Here is a 27,159-nt window from a genome sequence, read left to right as displayed (position 1 = left end):
ACAGTCTAGAGGCGATCAGGGCAGGCATCACTGTGAGTGTGATGGTAACTTTGAGGTGGGGAGTGTCCCACCTCATAGAATGTTCAGCACAACAAAGGAACCTCAGATTATGTCAATAGTCACAGGTCCTGGAACCAAGACTAGCTTTAAAAAGAGGCTTTAAAAATGTGTTCATTAATGTATAGGATTGGAAGCATCACTGGGCAAGCATGTCAAACTAGCTTGTCTTCATAGCAGGGTAAGATATAACAGATTCATACAACAGCATCATCTGGTGACAAGGGATGGAATTATGGTGCCACCCGGTGAAGAATGATAGGGATATAGCACCATCTGGTGGGAGTTGCAGGGCTAGCTCCCACAGAGTAATGGGATTACAAACAAATTCTTAACTCAAATACCTGACGAACATCCTGTACCTATGGGCTTATTGTCAAAGGGAATGAACGGGTGAGTGTTGGAAAGAATAAGCACTTGAGTCAATTGCTGCTCATTCAAGAATTATAGCTAAATAAAATCTAACAATTTACAGGCAATACAGAGTTTATTTTCCTGAACAGGGATTGGGTGAGGAACAGTGTGCGTGAGTGTATCTATATTGTGTATCAATTAAATAGCCTTCCTCTGCAGCATGGGGCATGGGTCACGGGTCACTTGCTGGAGGATTCTCTGCAGCTTGAGGTCTTCAAACCACAATCTGAGGACTTCAATAACTCAGACATAGGTTAGGGGTTTGTTACACAGATGGGTATAATCCGCTCATCTACCAGTGCATGGGCATCTTCAGTGGTTCTGGTACCCAAACCAGATGGGGAAATATGCTTTTGCGTGGACTACCGTAAGCTAAATGCGGTAACTCGTCCGGACAACTATCCAATGCCCCGCACCGATGAGCTATTGGAAAAGTTGGGACGGGCCCAGTTCATCTCTACAATAGACTTAACCAAGGGGTACTGGCAAGTACCGCTAGATGAACCTGCCGAGGAGAGGTCAGCATTCGTCACCCATGCGGGGGTGTATGAATTTAATGTCCTTCCTTTCAGCCTTCGAAATGCACCCGCCACCTTCCAGAGGCTGGTTAATGGTCTACTAAAAGAACTGGGAGATTATGCAGTTGCCTACCTCCATGATGTGGCCATTTTTTCGGACTCCTGGCCCGAACACCTACTACACCTGGAAAAGGTCTTTGAGCGCATCAGGCAGGCCGGACTAACTGTTAAGGCCAAAAAGTGTCAAATAGGCCAAAACAGAGTGACTTACCTGGGGCACCAGGTGGGTCGAGGAACCATAAACCCCCTACAGGCCAAGGTGGATGCTATCCAAAAGTGGCCTGTCCCAAGGTCAAAGAAACAGGTCCAATCCTTCTTAGGCTTGGCCGGGTACTACAGGCGATTTGTACCACACTACAGCCAAATCGCTGCCCCACTGACCGACATCACCAAAAAGACCCAGCCAAATGCAGTTAACTGAACTGATGAGTGTCAAAAGGTCTTTACCCAGCTTAAGGCGACGCTCATGTCTGACCCTGTACTCAGGGCCCCGGACTTTGACAAGCCATTCCTAGTAACCACGGATGCATCTGAGTGTGGTATAGGAGCAGTTCTCATGCAGAAAGCAACAGATCACAACTTCCATCCTGTCGTGTTTCTCAGCAAGAAACTGTCTGAGAGGAAAACTCACTGGTCAGTCAGTAAAAAGGAATGCTACGCCATTGTGTACGCCCTGGAAAAGCTACGCCCATATGTTTGGGGACGGCGGTTCCAGCTACAAACTGACCATGCTGCACTAAAGTGGCTTCATACTGCCCAGGGGAACAAGAAGAAACTTCTTCATTGCAGTTTAGCTCTCCAAGATTTTGATTTTGAAATTCAGCACATCTCAGGAGCTTCTAACAAAGTAGCTTATGCACTCTCCCATGAGTTTCCCAGAATTCAGTAGTTAAAAAGTGTTCTTAAAATGTAGACGTCTGTTAGTTATATACTTAGTGGTATATGTAAAGGTGCATGTGTTGTATTAATCTGTTTATTTTAAAGTTCTAAAAGGAAATTGCAGCCAGTGAGCTTCCCCACTGTCTGCAATTTGGGGGGCGTGTCATAAACAGATGGCTAAGAGTTAATGTCTCTTTCACCTGGAAAAAAAAGTAACCTGAAGCACCTGACCAGAGGACCAATCAGGAAACCGGATTTTTTCAACTCTGGGTGAAGGAAAGTTTGTGTCTAAGTTCTTTGTCTGTTTGCCTGCCTATCTCTCAGCTTTGAGAAGTGATTTCTGTTTCCTGCTTTTTAATCTTCTGTTTCCAAGTTGTGAGTACAAAGATCATAAAAACAATAAGGGTTATTGTTTTTCTTTTGTATTTACATTTTTATAGTTGCTGGAGTGCTTTAATTTGTATTCTTTTTAAATAAGGCTGTTTATTCATATTTCTGTTAAGCAATTGACCTTGTATTTGTCACCTTAATACAGAGAGACCATTTGTATGTACTTTTCTTTCTTTTTTATATAAAGTTTTATTTTAAGACCTGTTGGAGTTTTTCTTTAGTGAGGAACTCCAGAGAAAGTGAGTCTGTACTCACCAGGGAATTGGTGGGAGGAAGAAGTCAGGGGGACATCTGTGTGGGTTAGATGTACTAGCCTGACTTTGCATACCCTCTAGGTGAAGAGGGAAGTAATTCTGTTTTCCAGGACTGGGGAACGGGGAGGGTGGAGACCCTCTGTTTAGACTCACGGAGTTTGCTTCTGTGTATCTCTCCAGGAACACCTGGAGGGGGGAGGAGAAGGGAAAAGGTTTATTTCCCTTTGTTGTGAGACTCAAGGGATTTGGGTCTGGGGGTCCCCAGGGAAGGTTTTTGGGGGGACCAGAGTGCCCCAAAACACTCTAATTTTTTGGGTGGTGGCAGCAGTACCAGGTCCAAGCTCGTAACTAAGCTTGGAGGTTTTCATGCTAACCCCCATATTTTGGACGCTAAGGTCCAAATCTGGGACTAGGTTTTGACACACGGGTCACTTGCTGGAGGATTCTCTGCAGCTTGAGGTCTTCAAACCACAATCTGAGGACTTCAATAACTCAGACATAGGTTAGGGGTTTGTTACAGGAGTGGGTGGGTGAGATTCTGTGGCCTGCATTGTACAGGAGGTCAGACTAGATGAGCATAATGGTCCCTTCTGACCTTAAAGTCTATGAGAGCTGCTGCATTTAAAACTAAAATTAGAACAGATATATTGGTGTAACCACTGTGCTCTTGACAAGGATTGTTTCATTTTGCCATGTGGTAACCACTAAAGCTGTGGCATAGTCTCTCAAAGAGGTGCATGGGTCTCTTTGTCGATTTAATGTTTGGTATTGCAAACCCATAGGGCTTTAGCCATGTATGCTATATTTGTTTTAGTGTAGTGTACATAGGAGGATGCTTGGGTAAATGGATGCTATATAAATAAAATGTTATGATTACTAATCATCTTTGTTAATGGGGTCCATGATTCCTTCAGTCAGTGCAGTCTTTCTTAGCTGCTCATTATTCTTTAAGATAGGAGTACTTGCTATATAGCCAATTCTCAGTCTGACTGCTCTGTCTGATTTTGCCATGTACATTTCAAAAATCTTCTCATGTTTTGGAAGGGAATAGCTGATGCCAAAACCTTTGAAACCTCACTATCATGATTCTTGAACGTGTCACTATACAACCTTTATTCCTCTGTCAAAAGATAGGCATCCTAGCTAATTAAAATAATTCTCTGTGCAACCAACTTAAATTGCAATGAGAAAATGTGGATGGCTCAACTTTTTTTGGTGAAAGAGACACACTTTTGAGCTTATATAGAGCTCTTCTTCAGGTGTGGCACAGCTAAATATATGGTGGAACAGACTGAATTGCAATGGGCAATCCTAAATGGAATGAGTGTAGATACATGAGTAAGTCAAGAGCCTACTTCCACAATAAGGACCAAACTTTGCCCTCATTTACACTCATGTAACTCCACTGACTGAAGGAAGAACAGAGCTATACATGGTGGCACAACATGGGAACAGCCTAAAGGTGTATGACAGTAGAGACAGTGAATGTCAGAGATAGATGTTATTTCCATAAATCAGGAATAATCTCACTGAGAGGAAATAGAAAGAAACTCATGATTGGCTAAAAGATTATGTAATGCCATCAAACATCAATCACTTTCAATTTAATTCTTCAATGAAACATCAAAAAGCAAATCCATAGTTACTTAAGTCATTGATTTCTCTCATAGTAAAGTGAATTCTCCATATCCCTGTACAGATAATTGACATTTAATGCACCCTGGGTTTTGGGGCCGTATTGATCTGAAAAAAGAAATCCAGTAAATGTTTCTTTTCTAGGAATGGAGAAAAGGAGAAGCATATTAGAATTCTTGTTGCCTGGATTCATGTCTTGTGCTAACATTGCAGTGCACTCAGGACTCTTTTTTCTTGATGTGGATATGCCAAATAAGACAAATCTTGGTCTAAGATTTATCTTAAGGCATCTCCGCTACAATAGACAGCCACCTCATAACACCAACTGGGGTCTGCTGTTTGAAAAAAAAAGCATTACCTTACTCCCTGTCAATTCACCCCAAGGTGATATTGGTGCGTGCGCGCACACACACACACACACGTCAGACACGCAAGAAGAGGTTGTGCTCTGTGTTTAGAGAAATATCCATCAATGTTGGTGTTAGGAAGAATATGCATGAGTGCTATGCTATCTACAATAGTCTGCTGTGCCTGTGTCTGTCAGTTCTCTCACAATGTGCCACCAATGTCCTATGCTAGATGAAAGTCAGACCCGCTAAAGTGCTAGCAACCATGTCACCTACTAGTGGCTGCTAGCTCACAGAGGTTAGACTCAAGACACCACACAAGCAACAGCATTTCAAAGATTATTGCTTGTCAATGTTCATTCTCCATAAAAGATTCAGAGTGAAATTCACCCATGTGCACAGGCCTGATGCACCACTTAAGCCCTGAGATAGTGTTTCCAGAACATGAATGGGTGCTAACACTAAGAATCAAAACAGCAGGGGATTTGCCCCTGTGGTTAGAAATGGGAAAGACTTGATGACATAAAATGTGTCTGCTTTTGGGAAATGGTTATTTCATTAATGGGGGATGGCTTGAAGCACTCAGGGCTAAAAGATCACAGAGTAACATCCATGGAAGTTCTGTGCTCATCACTTTTGCCATTGTTCTTCCAAACAGAATACATATGCATTATTAATTATCCCACATCTATCTGCATACAGCTGTGATAGCCAGGAAAGAGAGACTGTTTGCAACCATTATGGATACAACTTTGAGAGATCATTTCTGAATTGCAAGCAGTGAGGAGAGAGGATTTGTGGGAGTAAGAAATGAGCAAGTCAAGGCCCTAACTGAGATGCCATGACGCAGGTGAGACTCAGCAGTGAGGGAAGGGGTTACAGCAACTAAATGAAAAAGAGCTCCCTGCGCCACAAAAAATATTCCATTCTTGGTTCTCTCTTCTTCTCCCTTTCTCTCTCACACCCAAAAAAAGAAAGAAAAAAAATGTGGCGTGTGTGTGTAAATTTTGAAGATTTTATTTACTTGGGGAATATCTATGGTAACACCAAGGGAAACCACTGCTTACGCTGAGCACTCTCTACACCAGCTGTGAGGTGCCCATAGGTGTATTCTCAGTGCAGATTTCACAACCCAGCCCCATCCAGCTGCTTGAAATTCTGCACTTTAATCTGCTTGGTGGCAAAGTCTCATTTTTCAGGTTCTCTCTCCTCTTTCCTCTAGTAGAAGCAAAGCCTAAATCGGTGTTGAAGAAGATATCAATATTGTCCATTAACACTCTTGGTGTTGCAATTCACAGGTCTTAGTAAACTATGTGCAAAAACTCAGCTGCCAGCACACATGCCCCCTTAAAGAGGCATGGCCTACTCATCTGAGATTAAGGGTGCTCAGTATTTTTTATGAAGTCAATGGCAGCTGGAGGTGCTCAGCACCTCTGAAAAACAGCTCATTGCAATTCAGCTCTCAAAAATCTGTATTGGCTCCGCTGTATTTTTTCTCCTTTGATTCTTTTTAAGTGGTAGTTACAGCACATAATGTAACAAGAACTACTTGGAAAGCATTATTTGTGGCAAGCATCGGAGATGGAAGAAAAGGACTGGCTCACCACAGAAAAGGGGCCAGATAGAGGGAGTCCCCTTTTCATGAAATTATAAACATCTTAGCAGGGCCTAAACACTGACTGTGTTTAATAAAGTAGAATATTGTTTAGTGTTTTGAAAATGTAAGCTACAGTTGATATGTATTTGGGTAATTAACTTTCAAACATTTAATTGCAGTTGACAGCTGCTGACATCTTATAGCAATTGGTATAATTTGAGACACTAGCAGGGCACACTAAGCTCAGTCCCAAAGGCTGTGGCTTTTCAGTAAGGTGGAGGCTTGTAATGAAATTTTTAAAAGTCCTATTTTTGAACAGTTAATTTCTGGAAAGAACATTTCTGCCCAGACTGCAACAAGGGGAAGTAGAAGGAGCTTTAACAGATAACTGTCAAATCAGGGCTGCTCCAGCATCTCCAAAAAAATTTTTATTAATAAAAACATTTTAATTTTGTGTTTAGGACAAATCCTCCCCTTTTCTGCCCTTCTGCATTTGTACAGAATGTGCCCATAAGTATCAGGCAACTTGTGGGGACTGAACCCAGATTGTATGTACATAGAACCCAGGTAACCATGCAAATTGTTTGATTGTTCCCTTAATGTCCATAGAAGCCATATTCTATTGAGAATCTCTCTTCAGGTGTGAGGCAGCTCCTCTCATTTGCTGTAATTATGGCCATCTGCGACATTCCCCTTGAGAACTGCTGCAACTCCATGCAGATTACACCTCAGTGTTCATCATGCCAACGGCACCATATATACTTTATTGCACATTGCTAAAACATATTTGTTTTTTTGTTTTGCAAAACACCACAACAAACTGTACAGAACAAACAATTTAACTCTGGTAATTTATTCTGTCACATCACAAAACATGAGCATTGTACATTTGATTTTTCTAATTGGAGTGATCGCCACATAAAGGAACAAAACTCCTCTTACTGAACACCAGGAGCTCCAACCTTCCAACCAAGATAAAGGAAAAGAACCTGCTCAGTATATAACTGTGTCTCCCGTACATTTTCCTCTTCAGTATCCTGTACAGAAAGCTCTTTGGCTGTAACCCTTTTTTCCAACTCCAGTAGTACAGGAGCCTTAAAGTGTACATCAAAGGAGATAAGAATGGCTCATTGACAAACCTGTACAATTGCTAATCCCAGTGGATGGAAACAGAGAGCTGAGATTTTCAACAGAAAGCCAGTGTAGGTTGTGTTTGTATAGATCTATTGGTATAGATCTGGATTTCTTTTTAAAGTTTGTGGGTTGTACTAACAGCTTGAAAGTTACATTTAAATTCCAAATTCCCATAGAAAAGACTGTAGGGCAGAAGTTGCCCATTTATGTTTGGCGTTGGGATATCACAGAACACAAGGTTACCAATTTCCAATAATAAATGCATGGAAGTTACTACCACCCAGGTCTGTTCTATTTTCAGTTTTCCATATTGGCAGAGCCCATGACATGGATGCATGAACAACATTATTTTAGCACAGTCAAACCAGTAAAACTCATTTTAATAAAATTGGAGAAAGTAAAATTCCTGCTGTTCGTACTCACTCCTGCATCAGGGATTTTAACTGGCCCTGACCAAGAGAGAGTTCATTGTAAATATTAAATGACTGACTATAAAGCATTGCCACTCTCACATCTATTGCAATGATTCCTTCTTGTTGGAAGAAACATACATGTGACAGAAGATTTTCAAGTCACAGATTGCATAATACTCAGCATTTATATAGTGCTTTTAATCTTCAAAGCACTTTCTAACCATTAGTTAATCCTCAACACGCCTGTGAGGTAGGTAAGTATTGTTTCCATTTTATAGGAGAAAGGTGACCAGTCCAGCATCGTACAATGAGTCAAAATGGAACTGGAACACAGTAGTTACTGGCTACTAGTCCTGCATTTACAGCCTACCTCTCAAACTCTGAACTAGTTTTGCAAAATGTTTGCCATTTACAGGAAACCACTTGTTCACCATACCCAGTTGCAACGGCACCCATTCATGAACTAATTTCTGGCTGTACTATGAGTTGCTGTAGTGTGACATGCAGAACTGTTGCAGTTCTGTTGTAAACAGCTGTGTTTTTGTTGCATGGCCAAAAGATGATGACAACAAAAAAGTACAAAAAGGTTTGTGAATATTAAAGCAAAGTCCCACACATCATCCTCTTCTCTAAACTATAAACCCTGCCCCTGTAGTAGGGAAATTGCTGGGACATTTTTGGTTCAGTCTGAAGCATGAGAACAGTGTTTGCAAACAACAATGATATTTTAGAGGACTCATTACCTACTGGAGTTGCTTTTTTAGTAAATCATCAAAGAAATCCAAAACATTCCTGCAAAGCAAAAAGCAACTGCTTTTGTTCTTGTTATATTGGGTCTGGCATGGTAGATGTACTTGCTCTGTGACAGGTTTGTATCCTGAAGAGGCATCCTCTCTTCTCCAAAGCTCTGATTGTACTTACTCTGACAAAAAGCAAAGTTCTGTTATTTAGAGATAAAACTTATATCAACAAATCCAGAAGCAGCATTCTTGGTTACAGCTAAAACAGTTTAATCACTGGTACTGCACCATGTTCCTACTTACCTGTTCTTCTGCACTTAAAAATATATTTCTCAATGGTCACGCCAGTAAGGAACACACAGCAGCAGTGAGCAGCTCCACTCCAGTTTCAGTAAAAAGGCACAGTATTTTTTGGTACTTTGTCCATTTCATCTTATGATGGAAGAAATCTCTATTTTTTTCCTTTTAATAAGATCTGGCACCTACAGTCAAAGAGATGCACTAAGAAGCATAACATGATTATGGAATTAAATTTAGAACTAAGAGCTCTTCTCTGACAGCTGCAATCTGCAGAATACTGTGCAACATTAAAGGACTTAAACTGAAAGAACAGATGAAAGACTGGAGGAGTACATGTGACATCACAAGTTATAATCTAACTATACTTTTCAAGACTATGAGCAGAACAAAGAGAATGGATAGGAAACAAGGAATCAGTTTCATGTATGAGTCAAACTACTCAGTAACTCACTATAGGATATAATGTTCGAGAGCTTGCTTTTGGGTTAATTCCTTTCCCACAAGCATCTTTTATTCATCCTCAATAGACACCAGATCTGCCAAGTGTGAACACTGAAGACCTGGTTCTGATCTTTTACACTGGGGTAAATCAGATGTTATGCCACTGAAGTTAGTGATATTACATCATTGCAAATGAACTCCGAAAAGGTCCTATAAACAGATGAAAAATATCTCCATATTTTTCTTATCTGTCTTGATTTCCAGTTCATTTTAGTCATATGCCAACTGCGAGCAGCAATCTCTCCACCTGCTTTTAGGTGGTTCATCAAGACAATACAAAGCTGTGCAAATCCTATCACCACCACAAAGCAGATGGATTCTACTATTCCAACAAAAAACACTGAGATCGTTCCTGGATGTTTCTGATCACACTCCCACTAACTAAACAGATTAATCTAGGAGCATCTGTGGAAAAAAAAATCTAATGCCTAATAATAAAATTCTTTTTAGATCAGTCATTGGGTTGGAACCCTACCTTCTAAATGCCAAATCAAAGCCAAAAGAGAGTGGGGGTGTGTATACATTTTTTCTATATTATTTGGATTCATATTTGCAATACACTGATGTAGGTAAAGAGATAAAAGCTCTGTTCCATCAATACAAGTAGAAAAACAGCTTTATCTGTAAACAAGATTGTAGTATGCAAAATGGAAAATGAGTAATGTAGAAAAGATAAGGCAGGTGCTCCTTTTCACCATCTTTCATAATACCAGAAAAATGGGCAACCAAGGAAATTAAAAGGCAATAGATTTAAAAATCTGATCAACAGGAAAGACTTTTACACAAACATAATTAACCTGTGAAACTCACTACCACAATATACGAAAGTAATGGTTTTTTAAAAATCAGACATTTATACTGATAGTGAAAAGTATCCCCAAATGCATTAGATATGATAAAATTATATAAAGGATGTAAACCCTCCTGCTTCAGGACAAATGCCAATCACTAAATGCACAGGATTCAGTAGATAGTATGTACTGAATTCCATGTGCTGATTTTTCCATAATTATCCATTATGAGGTCATTTGTCTGTGGAAGCATCTGGTACTAGCCGCTGACAAAGATAGGGTACAGGGCTAGCTGGACTATTTTTTGGCTACCCCTATCCTATGCAAAGAAACTGAAGCAAGCCCTGTTTTTGACTAGAGAAGTCGCATATGGAGTTATAGGCCAAGTGACCCAACCCACAACTTTCTTGAAATCAAACTAAGTGTACAAAATATTAAAATAAAAATAGATCAGGAAATGACACACGGTTAAAAAAATCGAATACCCAAAAAGAACAACCTAGTGCTGGGCATTGCGTGCATCAATAATACAAGAGCTTTTCTTGTTAAAATGTTATCCTTTGAATACATAAAATCACACAGAAAAACTGAACAAGTATATGCAGGGTTCTGATAGCATTACCAACAATTCTAGGGGTGCACCAGTGAGGCACTGAGTACATGTACAGCACTTTGCAAGCCTTTAAAGTTATGTTTGCACACTCAGCCAACATGCACACTGTAAACGAAGCAGCTTACACTCCAGATACTGCAGTGACTTAACAGGGCAGCGTCTAAGAGAGGCTAAAGATATCAACCACTTGGAAGTAAATGTTTGCCATGTCCATGTGATGGGCAACAGGGCTCATCTCTCTTTAAACACAAACAGTGCAATCCTACTTCAAGGCAGAATGTGCTGTCCCTTACAATGGGCATCTTACAATAAGCAATCAGTGTGTGTGCTTCTTGAAGGGAAAATATTTCAGTGAGGAGAAAGATTTCAGGTTCAAGCTTTCCAGGGTGAATATAAATAATAGTGAGGTTAAAGAAAAAAGAACCTGAAATTCACTAAAATCCCTCATGAGCAGTCAGTTCACATTGTGTGTGTCTTCTGTTCAGGTTCTTATACCCACACCAAGTATCAACATACCTAAGCACTCCCATTCTCTGCTCCTCACATTCGATTCTTTCCTTTGATACTTGCTCTCTATATTTTACTTTTCCCTCTAAATTTTAAGATGAAAAAAATACAGCATTTTTGTTTCTACTTAATAATAAACACAAATAACAGATATACAAACTCTATTTACAAGGGTACTTGTATTAACATCAGACTCTGGATGGCTTTACTGCCACACTCAAGCCCTGTACGTATACTGTATTGTATATATCCACACCACACACAAAGCTGTACACAGTAATGGGGTAAGTGCATCTGTGTATTTGCATATATACTTCTCTATCTTTGCAAGCTCCTACACTCAGACTTTAGGCACCTGTGAGTTTGTGAGATACTCTTTTAAAAATACAGTACTTCAATTAAAAGCAAGTGAAGGGAGGTGCATTTCTGCTCTTGGGCACCCATGCGGCTGAGTTGCACTGGTGGGATTCAAGAACATGAAGCTTAAACAAATGACATCCAAAGTCAATGCGAAGTACGTATGTCATGGGACCTCCAGTGGGCTCTGAAAGAAACACATGTGATGACAGCTGATACGTTGTTGGAATTATCTCTCTAAAGAGCTTTCTTTAGTGCAACACTCCTAGGAGTGATGGAGCTTTGTGCTATTTTAAAGGGCAGACCCAGACATGTGGAAGATACTTTCACTAGATAAGAAGGGACTCTGCCTCCCTCGCACTGCATGACCTAGCCTAGCAGTTTAAGTTTGGGTATCTAAAGCACCTAATGTGCACACTTTGACAGTCAGGAGAGCCCCTCTGAGAAAATGCAGCTCTTCGGTTTAGGGCTTCAGTTTGCCCTCCTTCACTAATCTCTCATTAAGTTGGCAGAGCTGCTTCAAGAAGCCATCATTGGGCCCAATCTCTCGCTTCTGCCGGACAGCGCTCACTGCAGACTTGACATCCATATTCTGGCGAAGCATGAGATAAGCAATGACCAGTGTTGGGGAGCGGCTGTAGCCTTCACGGCAGTGCACGAACACCCGGCCTGTACAGAGAGAACATAAAGAAAACAACAGATTATAACTGAGACTATCCTGGGAAGCACTACAGAAACACCTTTGATGGAAGGATAAATGAACAGAATAACATTGGTCCTTCAGCAGCCCAATGACTGAATTTTGAATGGCTCAGCTAGAAGACAGGTACTGTGTCTCTGTTAGCAGCCACACCATCATCCAGCAAACTGCAAAACAATTACACATAATAAACACCTGTACAAATTAAAGCAGAAAATATCATATTTGTTTCCAAAGAAAGAAGATTTGGACTCCCATTTGCTAAGCTCCTGCAATCTTTCGGTCTACAATAAGGTTAGCAGCCTGCAGGACTCCCTAACTTCATTTTCTGCAGAAGGACCAATGTGGTAGAGAAATTAAAACCACAGAATTAAAAGTATGCAAGACTTCAGATGCATGGGATAAACATGGGTTGTTGTTTGGATACAACACATTTCACAAAGCAAGATACACATCCTTTACACTGTAATCCTAGCACTTCCTATGTCTCTACCTCAGTTACACCTTCCTCTGCTACTGCCAGGTCTCTGCTTCTGAAGTCACATTAGCATGTACACGCTCTCATTTTAGAGAAGCTGCCCATTCAGCATACAAGATACAAATGAAAGTGCTGACTATGCAGCATCAATAGCCAGCAGAACCAAATTAGAAAACAAACCTGCACCAAGAGCAAACAGAATGCGGCCAGCTGACTGATACAGGACTCTGCATGCCATTACTCCAGCTATTTGTGGTGAATGTGCTGTAGATAAATAACCAATAAGAAATGAAATAAAACATCACCACCATTCTCCCTGTTTTGAAATCTGGCCCAAGTTGGTTTGCTGTCATGTTACTCACTGGCCCATGTTTCCAAAGACAGAACCTCTCCCTAAACACAAGGGAGACGCTGACCCCAACAAACCCACAGTAGAGGGAAGAGGACAGAGGAGTCACACATTTCTCTCATGAAAGCCAGTTTATTGTGAACTGCTGCAGAGAAAAGGCTCTTAGCATATTTGCCTTGGGCTATTGAGATCCTTGAGAGAATTTTTTAGGAACATCAGCATTACAACCTTCGTGTTAATTTAAAGGCTGATCTCCTAACCACTCTCCTTTATAATATTTATTAATGGAACTTGGAGCCACTTCCCTTTCCTTCTTTGCTCATCATTGCAGTATTGGAGAAAAGTTATCACTATCACTACAGGAATGAAGGAAAGGCTGGTGACCTTTCAGAAAAAGGAAGGGGAGTGAAGCCAATGAACTCACAGCACTACCCTACAATACAAATAATTTTAACAATGGATTTATTTAATAACTGGAATGGACCTTTAGCATAGCTAAAAGTCTATTACTTTTTGCATAATAACTAGACAGGTAGGTCAGAAGTGGCATAACAGCACCTGAGACTTAAGGAGCCCTATCAGAATTAACAAGGGCACTGACAAATCACTGAAAATTCAGAGTAATTTTGTCACTATTATCCACATTTCTGTGAGCACCATCCAAATTGAGCAGGTGTAGCAGGACTTCCATGCCTTTACTAGAGTTCACCCCAACTGCCTGGACTTCCTAAACTCTCCTTCCCAGTGCAGGCCTGTTTCCCTGGCTCACAACACTATTAGGAAAAGGTAAGTTCTTGCTTTTGGAATTCATCAGATTGACCAAACTGTAGGTTGCCGGTCCCCTAACCCCCTAAAAAAAAATAAAAATATGCCAAAGGCAGATCCCCCTGGACATCCTAGAAAGAGTTCTCTCCCCTCCTCTGCAAAACTTTTCAGCTGTTCAGATGTGGGCTGAGAAAGTCATTGGGAGCATGTGAAGAAATATAAGGTAAGTAGAAATAATGAGCTGACGAGAAGTAAAAGCTGAACTACTGCACTCTGGACCTCTAAGATTTCAGTACAGAGGAGGCCCATGTTACAAGCTTTGCTTTGCAGCATTGCAACAAGTTTTCCTGGGACTCTGTGGAGCAGAAAGGTATCTACTATTATACCAGAACTTCCATTTGAAAATGTTTAAGATAATTTGGTGCAGCAGAAATTCCAGGGGGCACATACCACAACCAGATAATCCATCTGAAGTCAGAGTTCTCAGAGCTAAAAATCTCATGATTCAGGCGTTGTTTTTTTACTCAAGCAGCAGTCGGTTTATTCAAACCAGAGACAGCTTTTATCTACTGTTCCGATACTCTGACCAGTGACAGTGTTTGGAACCAGCATGGGAAAGTGTCAACCTTTCCCCCTCTCTTTAATAGAGTCCCAAAGAAATGTTTAATCAGAGGAGCTGCTACACCAATTCCCAGTTACCATTTCTTCTTGTTCAGAAACATTGGAGCAACTACAATACCTTCTGCAGAGTCGTTTGGATTACTCAGCACTCAACCTGCTTTATACCTTCAAAGCACTGAACAAACATTAATTAATGCCCTTACAATTTCACTCATACTAAGGGCTGTAACATTCAACTCTAGAGTAGATTAACCCTGCCCTCTGTACAAGCACTGGGGCCTTGGTAAAGTCTATAATCTTCTCCTGATGAGGAAATTGTACAGATGGCCCAAATTCATGTCTGTCTAGAGGCCGTCTCAATTGGTATAATTTATACCTTCTTCTGCACCACCCCCTTGTGTGTATATTACAGAATCTTACACTGTGTAATTTACACCAAATCCTACATGTCATCTCCAAATTTAGCTCCAAATTTAGCCCATAAAAGAGTAAGCTGATACATCTCACTTCACATCTGGCCCCATGATGAGTAAAGCAATGAGCAGGGCGTTCTAAGGGCATGTACAGTCAAGACAGCTACCCTCCCTCCTTCTCCTTAGTTACGAACTCACTTTCCTTGAACGGTTCACCTAGGAGCCGACTGGGTCATTGTTGATTTTTTATTACTGTTAAAATGAGGGCTCCGAAAAAAAAACAAACCTTGAATTCCCTAAGATTTCTGCCTGTCGTGTAACCTCTTCAGACTCCCTTGCTATGGTTTCCACCTCAGTTACATATGAAGGAGACCCCAGAGGAGAAAGAAGCAGCACTGAGTCAGTTGTGTTAAAACATCTGAAAATGTCAGCGGTTCCCCTGACATGCATAAAACCTGCTGCCTTTGAGCTGGAGTTTTTGGTCCTTATCTTCTGTCCTACTTTCTGAGCATTCATGCTACATCTAAAGATGACCAAGCAAACAACAGAGGAACAATTAATCAAATCCTAAAAGGTTTGCCTGTTTTTGGTGAATGGGGTGCAGACAGCAAATGCTGTTCAATGTAGAAAACTGTTAATTAATCTGTGAGAAAGGACCCAGTTGGGAAAATATTGGTATGACTCCTCATTTCCAGCTGAGGGAAACAGAATAGAATTTGCAGGGGGAAAAGAGATGAAATGAAAAGCATTGAACACAGCAGAATTAGCTTTTTTCAAAAAACAACAACTTTTATTACAAAAAAAGTCAGCAAAATAAATGGAATACCTTCCTAATATCACTATTTAATGTAGGCAACTGCTGTAGCTGCCACATGGAGGGGTAAAAAAACCCAAGGATATTCCCTCTGAGCCTTGTGCAAACAGAGCTATTGACAAAGGAAACAGCTGCTCAGAATGGATTGATGGATGAAACCTATGGATCATAATTTAACTCATTTTAGTTGCATTTGTTTCAAGAGTGTGAAAACTTATGCCCACTGTCAGGATATTGAATAAAGAAAAAGCCATGCTCATACGCATGGTGGCTTATGATGCAATAATAAAATACCCTTTTAAAAAAGGGAGACTTCCTTCACAATCATATAAAATATAATATACCCTCTACCCCTGCTAAGTGAGCTCCTAACATAAGAACAGCCATACTGGGTCAGACCAAAGGTCCATACAGCCCGGTATCCTGTCTACCTACAGTGGCCAATGTCAGGTGCTCCAGAGGGAGTGAACAGAACAGGTAATGATCAAGTGATCTCTCTCTTGCCATCCATGTCCACCCTCTGACAAACAGACAAACCCTAACCCTAACCACTGAGAGAGTGGGGTTTAGATACTCACAAACAATAGGGGCCAGGTATTTAAAGATATTTAGATGCCTAGTGGGATTTTCAAAAATACATAGGTGCCCTATGCCAGGGGTATCAACTATTTTTTGTCAAGATCCAAATTTCTTGGTCAAGGTATACTCAATGTCCAGACTCCAGAGAAAATAATATAAAAAACAACAACAATAATGATAACAAGTAAATAAAAATATTTTGTGGTCTGTTCCAAAGCATCTTGTGGTGCAGATTTGGCCTGCAGTCCACCTATTGACTACCTCTACCCTATGCTAAGAAATTATCCACTCTTGCGTGTGTTATTGGCATTTAATTTGCATCTCTAATATTAGCTTGTGTTGCAAGCTGAGTGTTGCATTTTACAATGTCCTTCCTGACTCTGATTTATGATTTTTACTGTCTTAAATTAGTGTTTGGGTCCTGTGTTACTTTCCAGATTTTCCATTCTGATCCACTAATATGTTCAGGAAATATTAAAGCCTCTCTTCCTAGCATAGCATTTCCAATATGATTTTTCCTTGACACTTTCATTGCTAAGATGCACCAGCTGTTTTACTCTCCCCAAATTACCCACTGCTGTGGCAGTTTTCCATTGTTTCATACATTGAGGGGCTCTGTTCATACACAGCAAATTCTACATTGTATATTCAAGTGCCCTAAACTCCTCACCAAGAAGTCTAAGTCCTGATCTGAATGCTTTGGTTTCTGTTCCATTGAAAAACTGAGGAAAGAAAAAAGGAGTATTTCAAACAATGAAACAAATGGCCAGTAAATTCACATACTGGCTAGAAAACAGGGCAGAGAAACTCTTGGAGATGCCTTACCATCCTTCTGGGACAATGCACTGTCAATAAAGTCAGCAGCCTCCTCAAAATAGCAACTGAGGTTAAATTCTTGGGTGTCATTAGCTTTAATGCCATGGTAGGTGATGCCTGTGCCTTCGTAGAACTCTGCATTAGTGTTCACATGCATGAAGGATTTTCCCTCTGCTGCATTCAGGATGTGGGTTATGCCCAGGCGCTGCAACCTCATGATATTCTTGGCTATGAACCTGGAAAGTAAGAAGTATCAAGAAAACAATTGGGGCTTAGCAAATCACATAAAAAGAGGGCAAACGCTCAGTATTTTCAAGTGCCCTCAGAATCTATAACAAAGCCCCCTGCTGCCCACAGAATTACAGAAATGTAGGACTGAATGGATCATCTAGTTCAGTCCCCTGCACTGAGGCAGGACTCGGTATTACCTAGACCATCCCCGAGAGGTGTTTGTGGAATCCCCATCATTGAAAATTTTTAAGAACAGGTTAGACAACCTCCCTTGGTAATTTGTTCCAGTGCTTAACTACTCAAGTTAGAAAGTTTTTCCTAATGTCCAATCTAAATCTCCTTTGCTGCAATTTAAGATTACTTCTTGTCCTGTCCTCAGCAGTTAAGGAGAATTAATTTATCACCCTCCTCTTTATAACACATTGATTGTTATCACCTTTTTATCTTCTAGGTGCTTACAAACTGATTGTTTGATTATTTGCTCCATTATCTTTCCAGATACCAAAGTAAAGCTGACTGGTCTATAATTCCCTGGGTTGTCCTTATTCCTCTTTTTTATAGATAGGTACTATATTTACCCCTTCCCATCCTCCACAAGTTCTCTAGGATATTGCTACTCCTGTCCCTGTTATTTCATTAGTTGTCCCCTGGAATCACTTGGCTTCCAGGTCCTGTGGATCCTCCCCTTAGGCTGGGGGGAGGTCCTTTAGCAGGGGGCCTGGATCCCAACAGGATAGTTACTCAACACTCTGCACTCACCAGTGAGTCTCCTACAGATTTTTATCTCAAAAGTTGATCTTATTTTTAGCCTGTTCACACAGGCTGTAGTCACATATGTACTGCGAGCTACCATGGTCACCACCGGTGACTAAGCCCTGCCTTCCTTGGCAGTGGGTGAGTAGAGAACATCTGGGACCCCACAGGCTGTCAATACCTTCTGTGACAAGAGGAACCCACCACTCCCTCTAAAATATGTAAGTCTGAGCAGTACTAAGAAACCATCATGGATGTTATGAAGGAGGCCGTGCAAGTCACTGCTCCTTGTTTAGCCTTTTTCTACACAAGATAATCGAGAAACAGTTAAAAACAGCCTACAGCACCAGCTGCCAGCATCCTGGATCCCCCTGCCAGGCTTCAGGCCAGGACACAGTACAGAGATAGAACATGTTGCTCTAGGGCTAAGGTGGAGAACCTACGACCCATGGGTTGGATCTGCCCTGTTGCTTAATTTCATGCGGCCCATGGCAAGTCTAAGGCCATGGCTACACTGGCACTTTACAGCGCTGCAACTTTTGCACTCAGGGGTGTGAAAAAACACCCCCCTGAGCGCTGCAAGATACAGCGCTGTAAAGCCTCAGTGTAATCAGCGCTGCAAGCTACACCCATAAGGGATGTGGTTTACATGCAGCGCTGGGAGAGCTCTCCCCCAGCGCTGGTGCTCTGCCGCGGCAGCGCTTTGAAATTTCAAGTGTAGCCATACCCTCAGTGCCCTCCCCTCATACCCTTCCGTGGGGCTGGAGCCACGAGCACTGGCTCACCCCACTGGGGGGGGGAAGCCTCGGGTGGGTAAGTGGAATGTTTTATATTTCTCTCTCTAAAAAAACCCCTACATTAAGTTGCTTTTTACTTGCATGTGGCCTGCGATTGATTTTTTTATGTGGGTCAATGGCCCGTGATAGAAAAAAGGTTCCCCACCCCTGCTCTAGTGGATGGCCCACAGGCAAGGGAATTCCATTCACACTCATCCTCTGTGGCATCTGATACTGTTGATTGCCAAATACCATTGACCTACCTCCAAGAACATGCAGGGGTGAATGAAAACACCTTGAAATGGCTAGGTCCTTCCTCTCAGACTGAACAAACTCAGGGGGTTGTTCTGGGTAATTGTTCCTCCACCTCCAAAGGCCTTGCCTACAGAATCACAAGAAGTTCAATCCTTGCTCCATATTATTCAATATCCATGAAGCTACTGAGAGCTGGTGTGACAACATGTGCTGCAGTGCCAGTATTAAACAGCCAGCTCCCTGCTCTCAATCTCAGCTGAAATCAGCATCTGGCAAAAGATGAACCCAAGCAAAAGGGAGGCTATAATTTTAGGAAAATGGAAACATTTTGAAGTATTTGCCTCATTGTCCATACATTGTAAAAGTTGGCCCACAGCTTATAGGTCCCTCCAGACTCCTCAATTCTATCAGATACACCTTTACCCCAATATAACGCTGTCCTCGGGAGCCAAAAACATCTTACTGCGTTATAGGTGAAACTGCGTTATATCGAACTTGCTTTGATCTGCCAGAGCGTGCAGCCCCACCCCCCCAGAGCGCTGTTTTACCATGTTATATCCGAATTCGTGTTATATCGGGTCACGTTATATCGGGGTACAGATGTACCAAAAAACCCATGGTGGCCAAAAAAAACCCCTAACAACCCCCAAAACAAAAAAAACATTTCCACCTGCAACTGGCCAGAAGACTGCACTCCTCCTATCGGGTACAGACCTGGGCATGATGATAAATGTGTTCATGCCCTCCAGGCTTGATTATCACAATGCATTAAATGTAGGAATGAAGACACATGACTAGAAAAACTCCAGTTGGTACAAATGGCAAAAGCCGACCTGCATAGCAACACAGGCAACCATGAATCTATCACGACAGTGCTCTGCTCTCTGCATTAGAATTTATATTAGGAATAGGCAAAGTAGTTCAAAGGAAACAGAAACCACCAGTATCCTCCATCCCAAATCTTAACCTGCTTTTGGAAACAAAAGCAAACCAAACTTTCAGGGCTCTGAACCTTTCAGAGAACTCCCCTACTCACCCGCCCCATTTGTGTACATTCATTTTTCCAAGACTGGAACCAGAAGAGCTGAACTACGGTGAAAAATCGGCTTTCACCATGTTTCCAGCTGGATCTGGAAACACAAATCTTATGGGAAAGCTGCTTCTCTCAAGAGCTCCAACCCCATTTAGCAGACTCAAGAGATTTTAACAGTGGTTGAGCTTTAGATAAGCATATGTGCTGTATATTTTTTGATGGGTTTCTAAGTTTTGGCAAGGTGCCCACAGCTTTTGGATGGATGCCTTTTTATTAGAAATCTAAATAGATAAATAAAATCTGAATTAGTAAATTGTACCCAAACTGAACCTACACTCTGGACTTGGAGGTTCTGCAGAAATTAGCTCACAGTTAACACATAACAAAATGTTAGATAATGAACATATAAACCTTCTCCATTTCCCCTGTGACTGTTCCCCTTTTTCAGTAAGAGTGCACACTGCAGACGAATCCTCATGTGTGAGCAAATTTTCTACATGTTCTGCCATGTGTACCCAATAATCATGGCAATGCGCCAAATCATTTTAAGGACTTTCATCTATTATCCAAACAAAAGTTGGCTAATTTTCTGTCTGGCAGGATAACAGCTGTGCCAAGGGATGAGCCTCAATGCCAGGGGAAGTCTACTTGGAACAGAACAGTAAATGCTATAAAAACAAGGCTGAAAGGAAAAACGTTCATTCTGTAGTGTATGCCTTGTCCTTTCTTCTCATATTGGACATTTGTATTGATGGAAGTGCTTTGGGTTTTGAAGGAATAAGAGAGCTTTAAGGACAGTAGGCACTCCTGTGTCTGGGAACCACAGACTAGGTCATCAAGAACACTAGAGACTGGTCTCTATTCCTTACACAGTAAATGAGTTTCATAGAGTTATACCTAAGGTTCTTATCAGTACACTTAGTGGAAGCACAGAGCAAAGCTTGGCCTCTGCTTATTGTAGAACAAATAATTCCATTTTCAAACAGTCCCAGAAAATCCCACTTCTTACATTTCAGTTTCATTGTTTCACCCTCAAACATTGGCTCCTGAGAAACAGAGCAAGGAGATGGTCTCTGGGAAAGGAAAGCAGGATCGGCTTCTTTTCCCCTAAGCAGCTCACGGAATCTTATCTGCTCTGAATATAGAACTCTCCCCATTCTGGCCCTGTAATATTAGTACACTGTTACCTGAGTGTGTCTTTCTTCCCACCACAGATCACGTTTACCTTCCACAAAATTCCAGTCCTAAAGGCACATATGGCAGCTTATATGGTAAATAGTCTTAAGTAAGACTGTAATGCAACATCACTCATGCAGCCAGCCAACCCAACAAATAAAAAGAGTTATAGTTCAAGCCTTGCTACAAGACAGAATTCACTAATAATTTCTCCATTCTGCCTACCAGTATCCTCAGTGACAGCACAACTCAATTCTTACTGGGATATTCATACACGTCAATTTTCTTCTCAACACCTCTACCAACAGCTTAAACATGTGAGCAAGACACCAACAAAAGATTAAGTGCCCTATAATTAGTGGGCAGCCATTAGCAACTCATTTATCTTAGCCTGTCTATTGCCATGGGATGACAGGCCCAAATACATGCACTTCCTACATACGACAAATGCAGGATAAACTGAAGTGTACTTCCAGTTCCTCATGAAGGAACAAGTACTTTCTAAAATTCCCGTGCTCAGATGGGCACCATGAACCAGACTCCAAGATTTCCTTAGCAAGATCTTGTTACCAAATACATATTCTGGAGATGTGGCTTGAGGTGCTTATAGGTTTCCAAAACACAGTTTGAAATACAACAGTTTCTCTGCCAGCAGTGCAGAAGTGATGCTGTCACATATGCAAGATTTGCTTGCTTTTTGACAGAACAGCAATTTTCACAGGACACAGATTTCTTCAGTAAAAAAGGAAAGGGAAAAAAAAAAAAAAAAGATAAATGGCCCATGTCAGCACAGGGCCAGATGAGGGGGAAATGCAAACACACAAACCAATAGGCTGAAGAGTGTTCTGTGCATTTACTTTTTTATGCCATAACATCACAGCGTCTGCTCCCAGCCTGACTCTGAGTCTATTACTCTTTAAAATGCTTTGGATACATTTGAGAATTGTGTATTAAGATTATTGACTGCAGCTCACTGCAAGTAAAAAAAACCCCTAACATCTAGATGCCTGCAAATCTGCAGATATCTGCTTTATATCCATCCACGAACCATGTTTGCAGATCTTGGACGGATGCAGATACAAATTTTGTATCTGCGCAGGACTCTAATCACATCCACATTAATATCCTGTAGCCTTAAGATACAGGAAGTCTGGCTCTCAGACATTAATACATGCATTGGGAAAGCCTTAAACATGCCTGTTCTTTTGTAATGCTATTCAGATAGGAATTTATGATTCACTGGTACTAGATAGTCAGAAACAATTATTTTCTGTGAAGTACTTCCTGGAGATGCAATTCAAAACAGTGTTAATATGACGAAAACGTTGAAATTTGTTCAATAGATTGAGGATGATCTAGAAAAATTCCATAATCACAGAAGCTGGTTTAGATTTCATGCTGTATTTTGAATTATTCTGCTGCGTTATTATCTGAAAAATATATAATTGTACTGGTTGTAACCTGTGAACAGTGTTTACCCTTTGCTTTGAGCCTCTGTTTTGAGGAACTGGTCCTGCCTGAATGGTTAGGACTGTCTGGACATGCTTTTTAATTATTATCCTTTGCTGTTTTATCTTTGTGTTTTCTTCAATTATTTCCTTCATCTATTATATTCGAGGTCTGTTCAGGCCTAATTTTAAAGCCTGACCTGAACTCAACTAGACCCACAGCCCACCCAAACACGACCCAAGCCCAAGAGTGTTGAGTCACCTCATTTTCAGACCCAGCCCAAGCCCAGCTCAATACTTCCCCCCGAACCTGCATTAGCGCTGCTACTTGGAGCTCAGTCTGGTGGGGGCTTTCTGCTCGCATGCCTGCAATCTGTCTTCGGCCACTGCATGCCCATAAGGTGAGTGCAGCTGCAGATGTGTGACTCCTCCAACTGGTCACTGCCGCCCCCTGGACTGTGTGTGCTGCAGAGGGAATAGCACTGCAACTTGTCAGCCCCTCACACCACAGTGCAGCAAAGAGATGGGGGCCCGCAGGAGTGGGACACGCAGCTGCCACCACATAGACCCAGCAGGCAAAAGAAGGTCATCAGAGATTACCTGACCCAAGCCAGGGAGTGGTGAGTTGTTTTCAGACCCAACCAGATTTGAACCCAACATTTGCTGGGTTCAGATAAGGTTGCAAGACTCCATATTACATGGAAAATGTAATGCTTTGGCACTAAGTCACTCAACAGAGGGATTGTTCATATTGCACTATGTTCCAATTTAATCTCACCTTTCCAAATTTCTGAGCTAAGTGAGATCCCTGAATATTCTAACACCACTCCCATTTTTAGCTCTGGATGATTCCTTCACAATGAAAAACAGAAAAAACAGCCATACCACGATGTGAAATAGTCCAGCAGGTTTCAATCAAAAGTTTATTCTGAATCCAGCTTAGATATTTTCATTCATCTGTTAGAATCCAGCTGCCCACATGCCAGTCACTGGGCTTGTGATTTCCCTGTGTTTGAAACCCTGCAGGGATGTGACTGCTCTAGGAAAAAATATTTTTGTAAGTGCTCCCACTGGGCAGTGATAAATCAGGCCCTCTATCCCAAAAAGGAAGTGATCCATCCAGATCAGAGTTGATGTTTCAGTGTCAGAGCAAATAATCAAGTCACTTCATTCTTCTTGGCAAGACATTTGCCATACAGGTGAGTCTGATCTTACACGCATTTAACAAGCGCGAATTCAGCTTTGCGCAGTCGGCAAAAAAAAAAAAAAAAGAGAAAAATAATTTAAATACTGTACCTATAGTGCGGGTGATTCCTCCCGCCATTACACTCAATGTAATTTTGACTGTATGTGATTTTCACTTTATGCACTGACAGCGGAACGTAACCCCAGCATAAGATGAGACTCCCCAGTACTGCTGTCCAGCACTATCTTGCTGCAGTGTTTGCAAAGTACCTTTGACAACAGCTCAGGAGAGAATAAGAGACAAGGATTACATAAGGGCCAAAAGCAAGATGCAAACCATTCAAGCCATCTCAATTCCCACAGACTGTCAGTGCCCAACTACTTAGCTAGATTTTTTTTACATTTGTTACTTAGTAGGAATGAAGACTCAAATGGTTCTATTGTAATGTAAGATTTCTTCATATGGACTTGCTACACAACCTGAACTGTTAGAATTAGAACAATTGTATAATAGAACATTTTTGCAGGACATAGTTTGTATGAGCTATTGTGGTTGACTTAATAAGTTAAATAGACACTAGACCAGAAAGTTACTTTGGGGTAAGATTTTATCAAATTAATTGGAGAGCTGACCTTTCAGTTCCACAACCAGAATAAATAATTGTTTTCATTTGTCAACACATTCACACCATTCTGACATTCTGTACTGCCACATAAGAGCAATACAAAAGTACACAGAAATCATGCTATACCATAGTCCTCCACAGTTACTTTCCTGAATGATTTAATAGATTTTGAACAGAGACTTTAATAAGGCAGACATTAAAAAATGAGAATGTCTGTATAAATACAATGTCATTAGCTTGTACTAACTCCCAGAATCCCCATTTCTACTGTGAAGATTCACATGTGGGGGGGAGGGATAGCTCAGTGGTTTGAGCATTGGTGTGCTAAACCCAGGGTTATGAGTTCAGTCCTTGAAGGGGTCATGTAGGGATCTGGGGCAAAAATCTGTCTGAGGATTGGCCTTGCTTTGAGCAGGGGGTTGGACTAGATGACCTTCTGAGGTCCCTTCCATCCCTGATATTTTATGTTTCAATAAGGGGAGAGGGATAGCTCAGTGGTTTGAGCATTGGCCTGCTAAACCAGTTGTGAGTTTCAATCCCTGAGGGGGCCATTTAGGGATTGGCCCTGCTTTGAGCAGGGAGTTGGACTAGATGATCTCCTGAGGTCCCTTCCAACTCTAATAATCTATGATATAAATCTATGGTATGCCAACAGCTTGAATACAGCCCCATCTCCAAAATGCTATATTAATATTGGAAAAAAAACAGAGAAGGGCAACAAAACTTAAAGGTATGGAACAGCTTCCATATTAGAAGAGATTAAATAGACTGGGACTGTTCATCTTAGAAAAGAGACAACTACAATGCAATATGTTAAAGGTGTATAAAATTATGAATGGTGTGAAGAAAAAGTGTTATTTACCCCTTCACATAACAGAAGAACCAGGGGCACCCTATGAAATTAATAGGCAGCAGTTTTTAAAACTAACACACAGAAGTATTTCACATAGCGCACAGTCAACCCATGGAGCAAACTGTCAGGGGATGTTGTGAAGGCCAAAAGTGTAACTAGGTTAAAAAAAGAATTAGATAAATTTGTGGAGGAATGTCCATCAATGGTTATTAGCTACGATGGGCAGGGACACAACCCCACATTCTTGGTGCTCCTAAGCCTCTGACTGCTAGAAGCTAGGACTGGACAACAGCGGATGGGGCATTTAAAATTGCCCTGTTCTGTTCATTCCCCCTGGAGCATATGCCACCAGCCACTGTCAGAATAGAGGATGGTGGGCTAGGTGGACCATTGGTCTGATCCAATATGGCCATTCTTATGTTCTTATGGACAAAGGCAGAGCTTATTTTGTGTTTAGGATAAAGGTGGAGGTCCTAGTTTTATTTTTATTTGTATTATGTTAGCACCTACAGCCCCACCTTTAGCTACCAAGAGACAGTCCTCTCCCCCCAAAATCTTAAGTCTAAACAGATAAGACAAAGGTTGAGATGGGAAACCGAGGCACAGAGCAATGTAGTGACTTTCCCAAGGTCTCTCAGTAGGTCAGAAGCAGAGCAGAGAATAGAACCCGAAGTCTGGGTGGAGTGAATGTAAATACCTTACAGCTGAGAACAGGAACAGCCCCAGGCATTTTGCCAGACAGGGTGGAGAATGTTGTTGGCAACCTAACCTACCCCCAAGCAGCTGAGAAAATTAAAAAAACAAAAAAAAGATGAGGAGTCATCTCTTGGGCAAATAACACATTCTCTTGAATATTTGCTCCCATTTCTGTGGGGAGTCTATTGTGGAGTACAGGACTGTAGAACTTGGACTGCAACCCTCAGGACAGCTGCACGGGGTAGGGGGGCAGTAAAGGCTCGTGCTGACACAGTCACATTCAGGGCTGAGCTTGGTGAGCAAGATTTCTCATCCATTTTTAGCCCACTCTTGGATTAGCTTTGGCACCCTTTATTTTAACATCTCCCAGTTCTGGGACTTCAGTGGGCTATCAAAACCCTTCAGCAAACACCACAGGGCCCTGCAGCTCTGAACTCTCTCACACACGACCCTAACTTCAACCTAGGAACTCCCAGGGTCCTTTACCATGAACGCCCAAAGGCCACATAATCCTAACCCACATCTACCCACGACCTCCTAGGCCCCTGGCCCCAACCAAGTTCTCACACAAATATTCGGATAGTGGATTGGGAGCCGGACTCCCTGGGTCACCAGCAACCCAGCTTCCCCCATATCCTGGGCTCACGCGCCTCCGCCCCCGCCAGGTCCCCACTCCTAGATCAGGCCGGTGTGAGCCGTTCACAGCTGTGCTGGCTCGGGAGACCACTGCCTGGGCCTCAGCCCCCCACACCCAGACTCACGCGTTCCCCACGTGGATGCGGGGTGCCACCTCGTTGCTGTGCGCGCTGGGGAGGCTGTAGCAGCCGCTGCCGTTAGCCAGCAGGTCGTTCAGCTCCTCCACTGAGATCTGATAGTCGGACATGGCCAGATCTGGGCCACTCCCTGCAGCCCCCAGGAGTACTCCGCAGCTCTAGGCAGGGCCTTGCTTCTCTCGCCCCACGAGCGCCGGGCAGAGCCTGATAGGAGGGGCTGGGATCAGCTGCTTCTGCCAGCAACACTCGGCAGCCGGGTCACTTTGAGCGTGCCAGCTGCGCGCCCCGCAGGGGGGATTTTCCTCGCCCCGC

At 42.0% G+C, this 27,159-nt stretch overlaps 1 protein-coding gene across 2 annotated transcripts; it reads right to left on the bottom strand.

Moving 5' to 3' along the window:
- Nucleotides 1-6,645: 6,645 nt before the first annotated feature.
- DUSP3 (dual specificity phosphatase 3) lies at nucleotides 6,646-26,966 on the bottom strand. Of its 2 annotated transcripts, XR_003997609.1 has the most exons (4): nucleotides 26,836-26,966; nucleotides 17,052-17,278; nucleotides 8,742-12,176; nucleotides 6,646-8,620 (listed from the first exon to the last, which is right to left on the bottom strand). XR_003997609.1 is itself a non-coding variant. In XM_030541511.1 (3 exons), exons 1-3 carry the CDS (start codon nucleotides 26,955-26,957, stop codon nucleotides 11,971-11,973), a joined length of 555 nt encoding a protein of 184 aa, XP_030397371.1. In that variant the 5' UTR covers nucleotides 26,958-26,966; the 3' UTR covers nucleotides 6,647-11,970. The 2 variants fall into 2 exon arrangements, 1 of the variants encoding a protein (XP_030397371.1); XM_030541511.1 differs by having other exon boundaries at nucleotides 6,647-12,176.
- Nucleotides 26,967-27,159: the final 193 nt, after the last annotated feature.

Source organism: Gopherus evgoodei, chromosome 23, assembly GCF_007399415.2.
Source record: "Gopherus evgoodei ecotype Sinaloan lineage chromosome 23, rGopEvg1_v1.p, whole genome shotgun sequence".
NCBI classification, from domain to species: domain Eukaryota; kingdom Metazoa; phylum Chordata; order Testudines; family Testudinidae; genus Gopherus; species Gopherus evgoodei.
The sequence above is the reverse complement of the archived record's forward strand: the minus strand, read 5'-3'. Positions and strand labels throughout refer to the sequence as shown.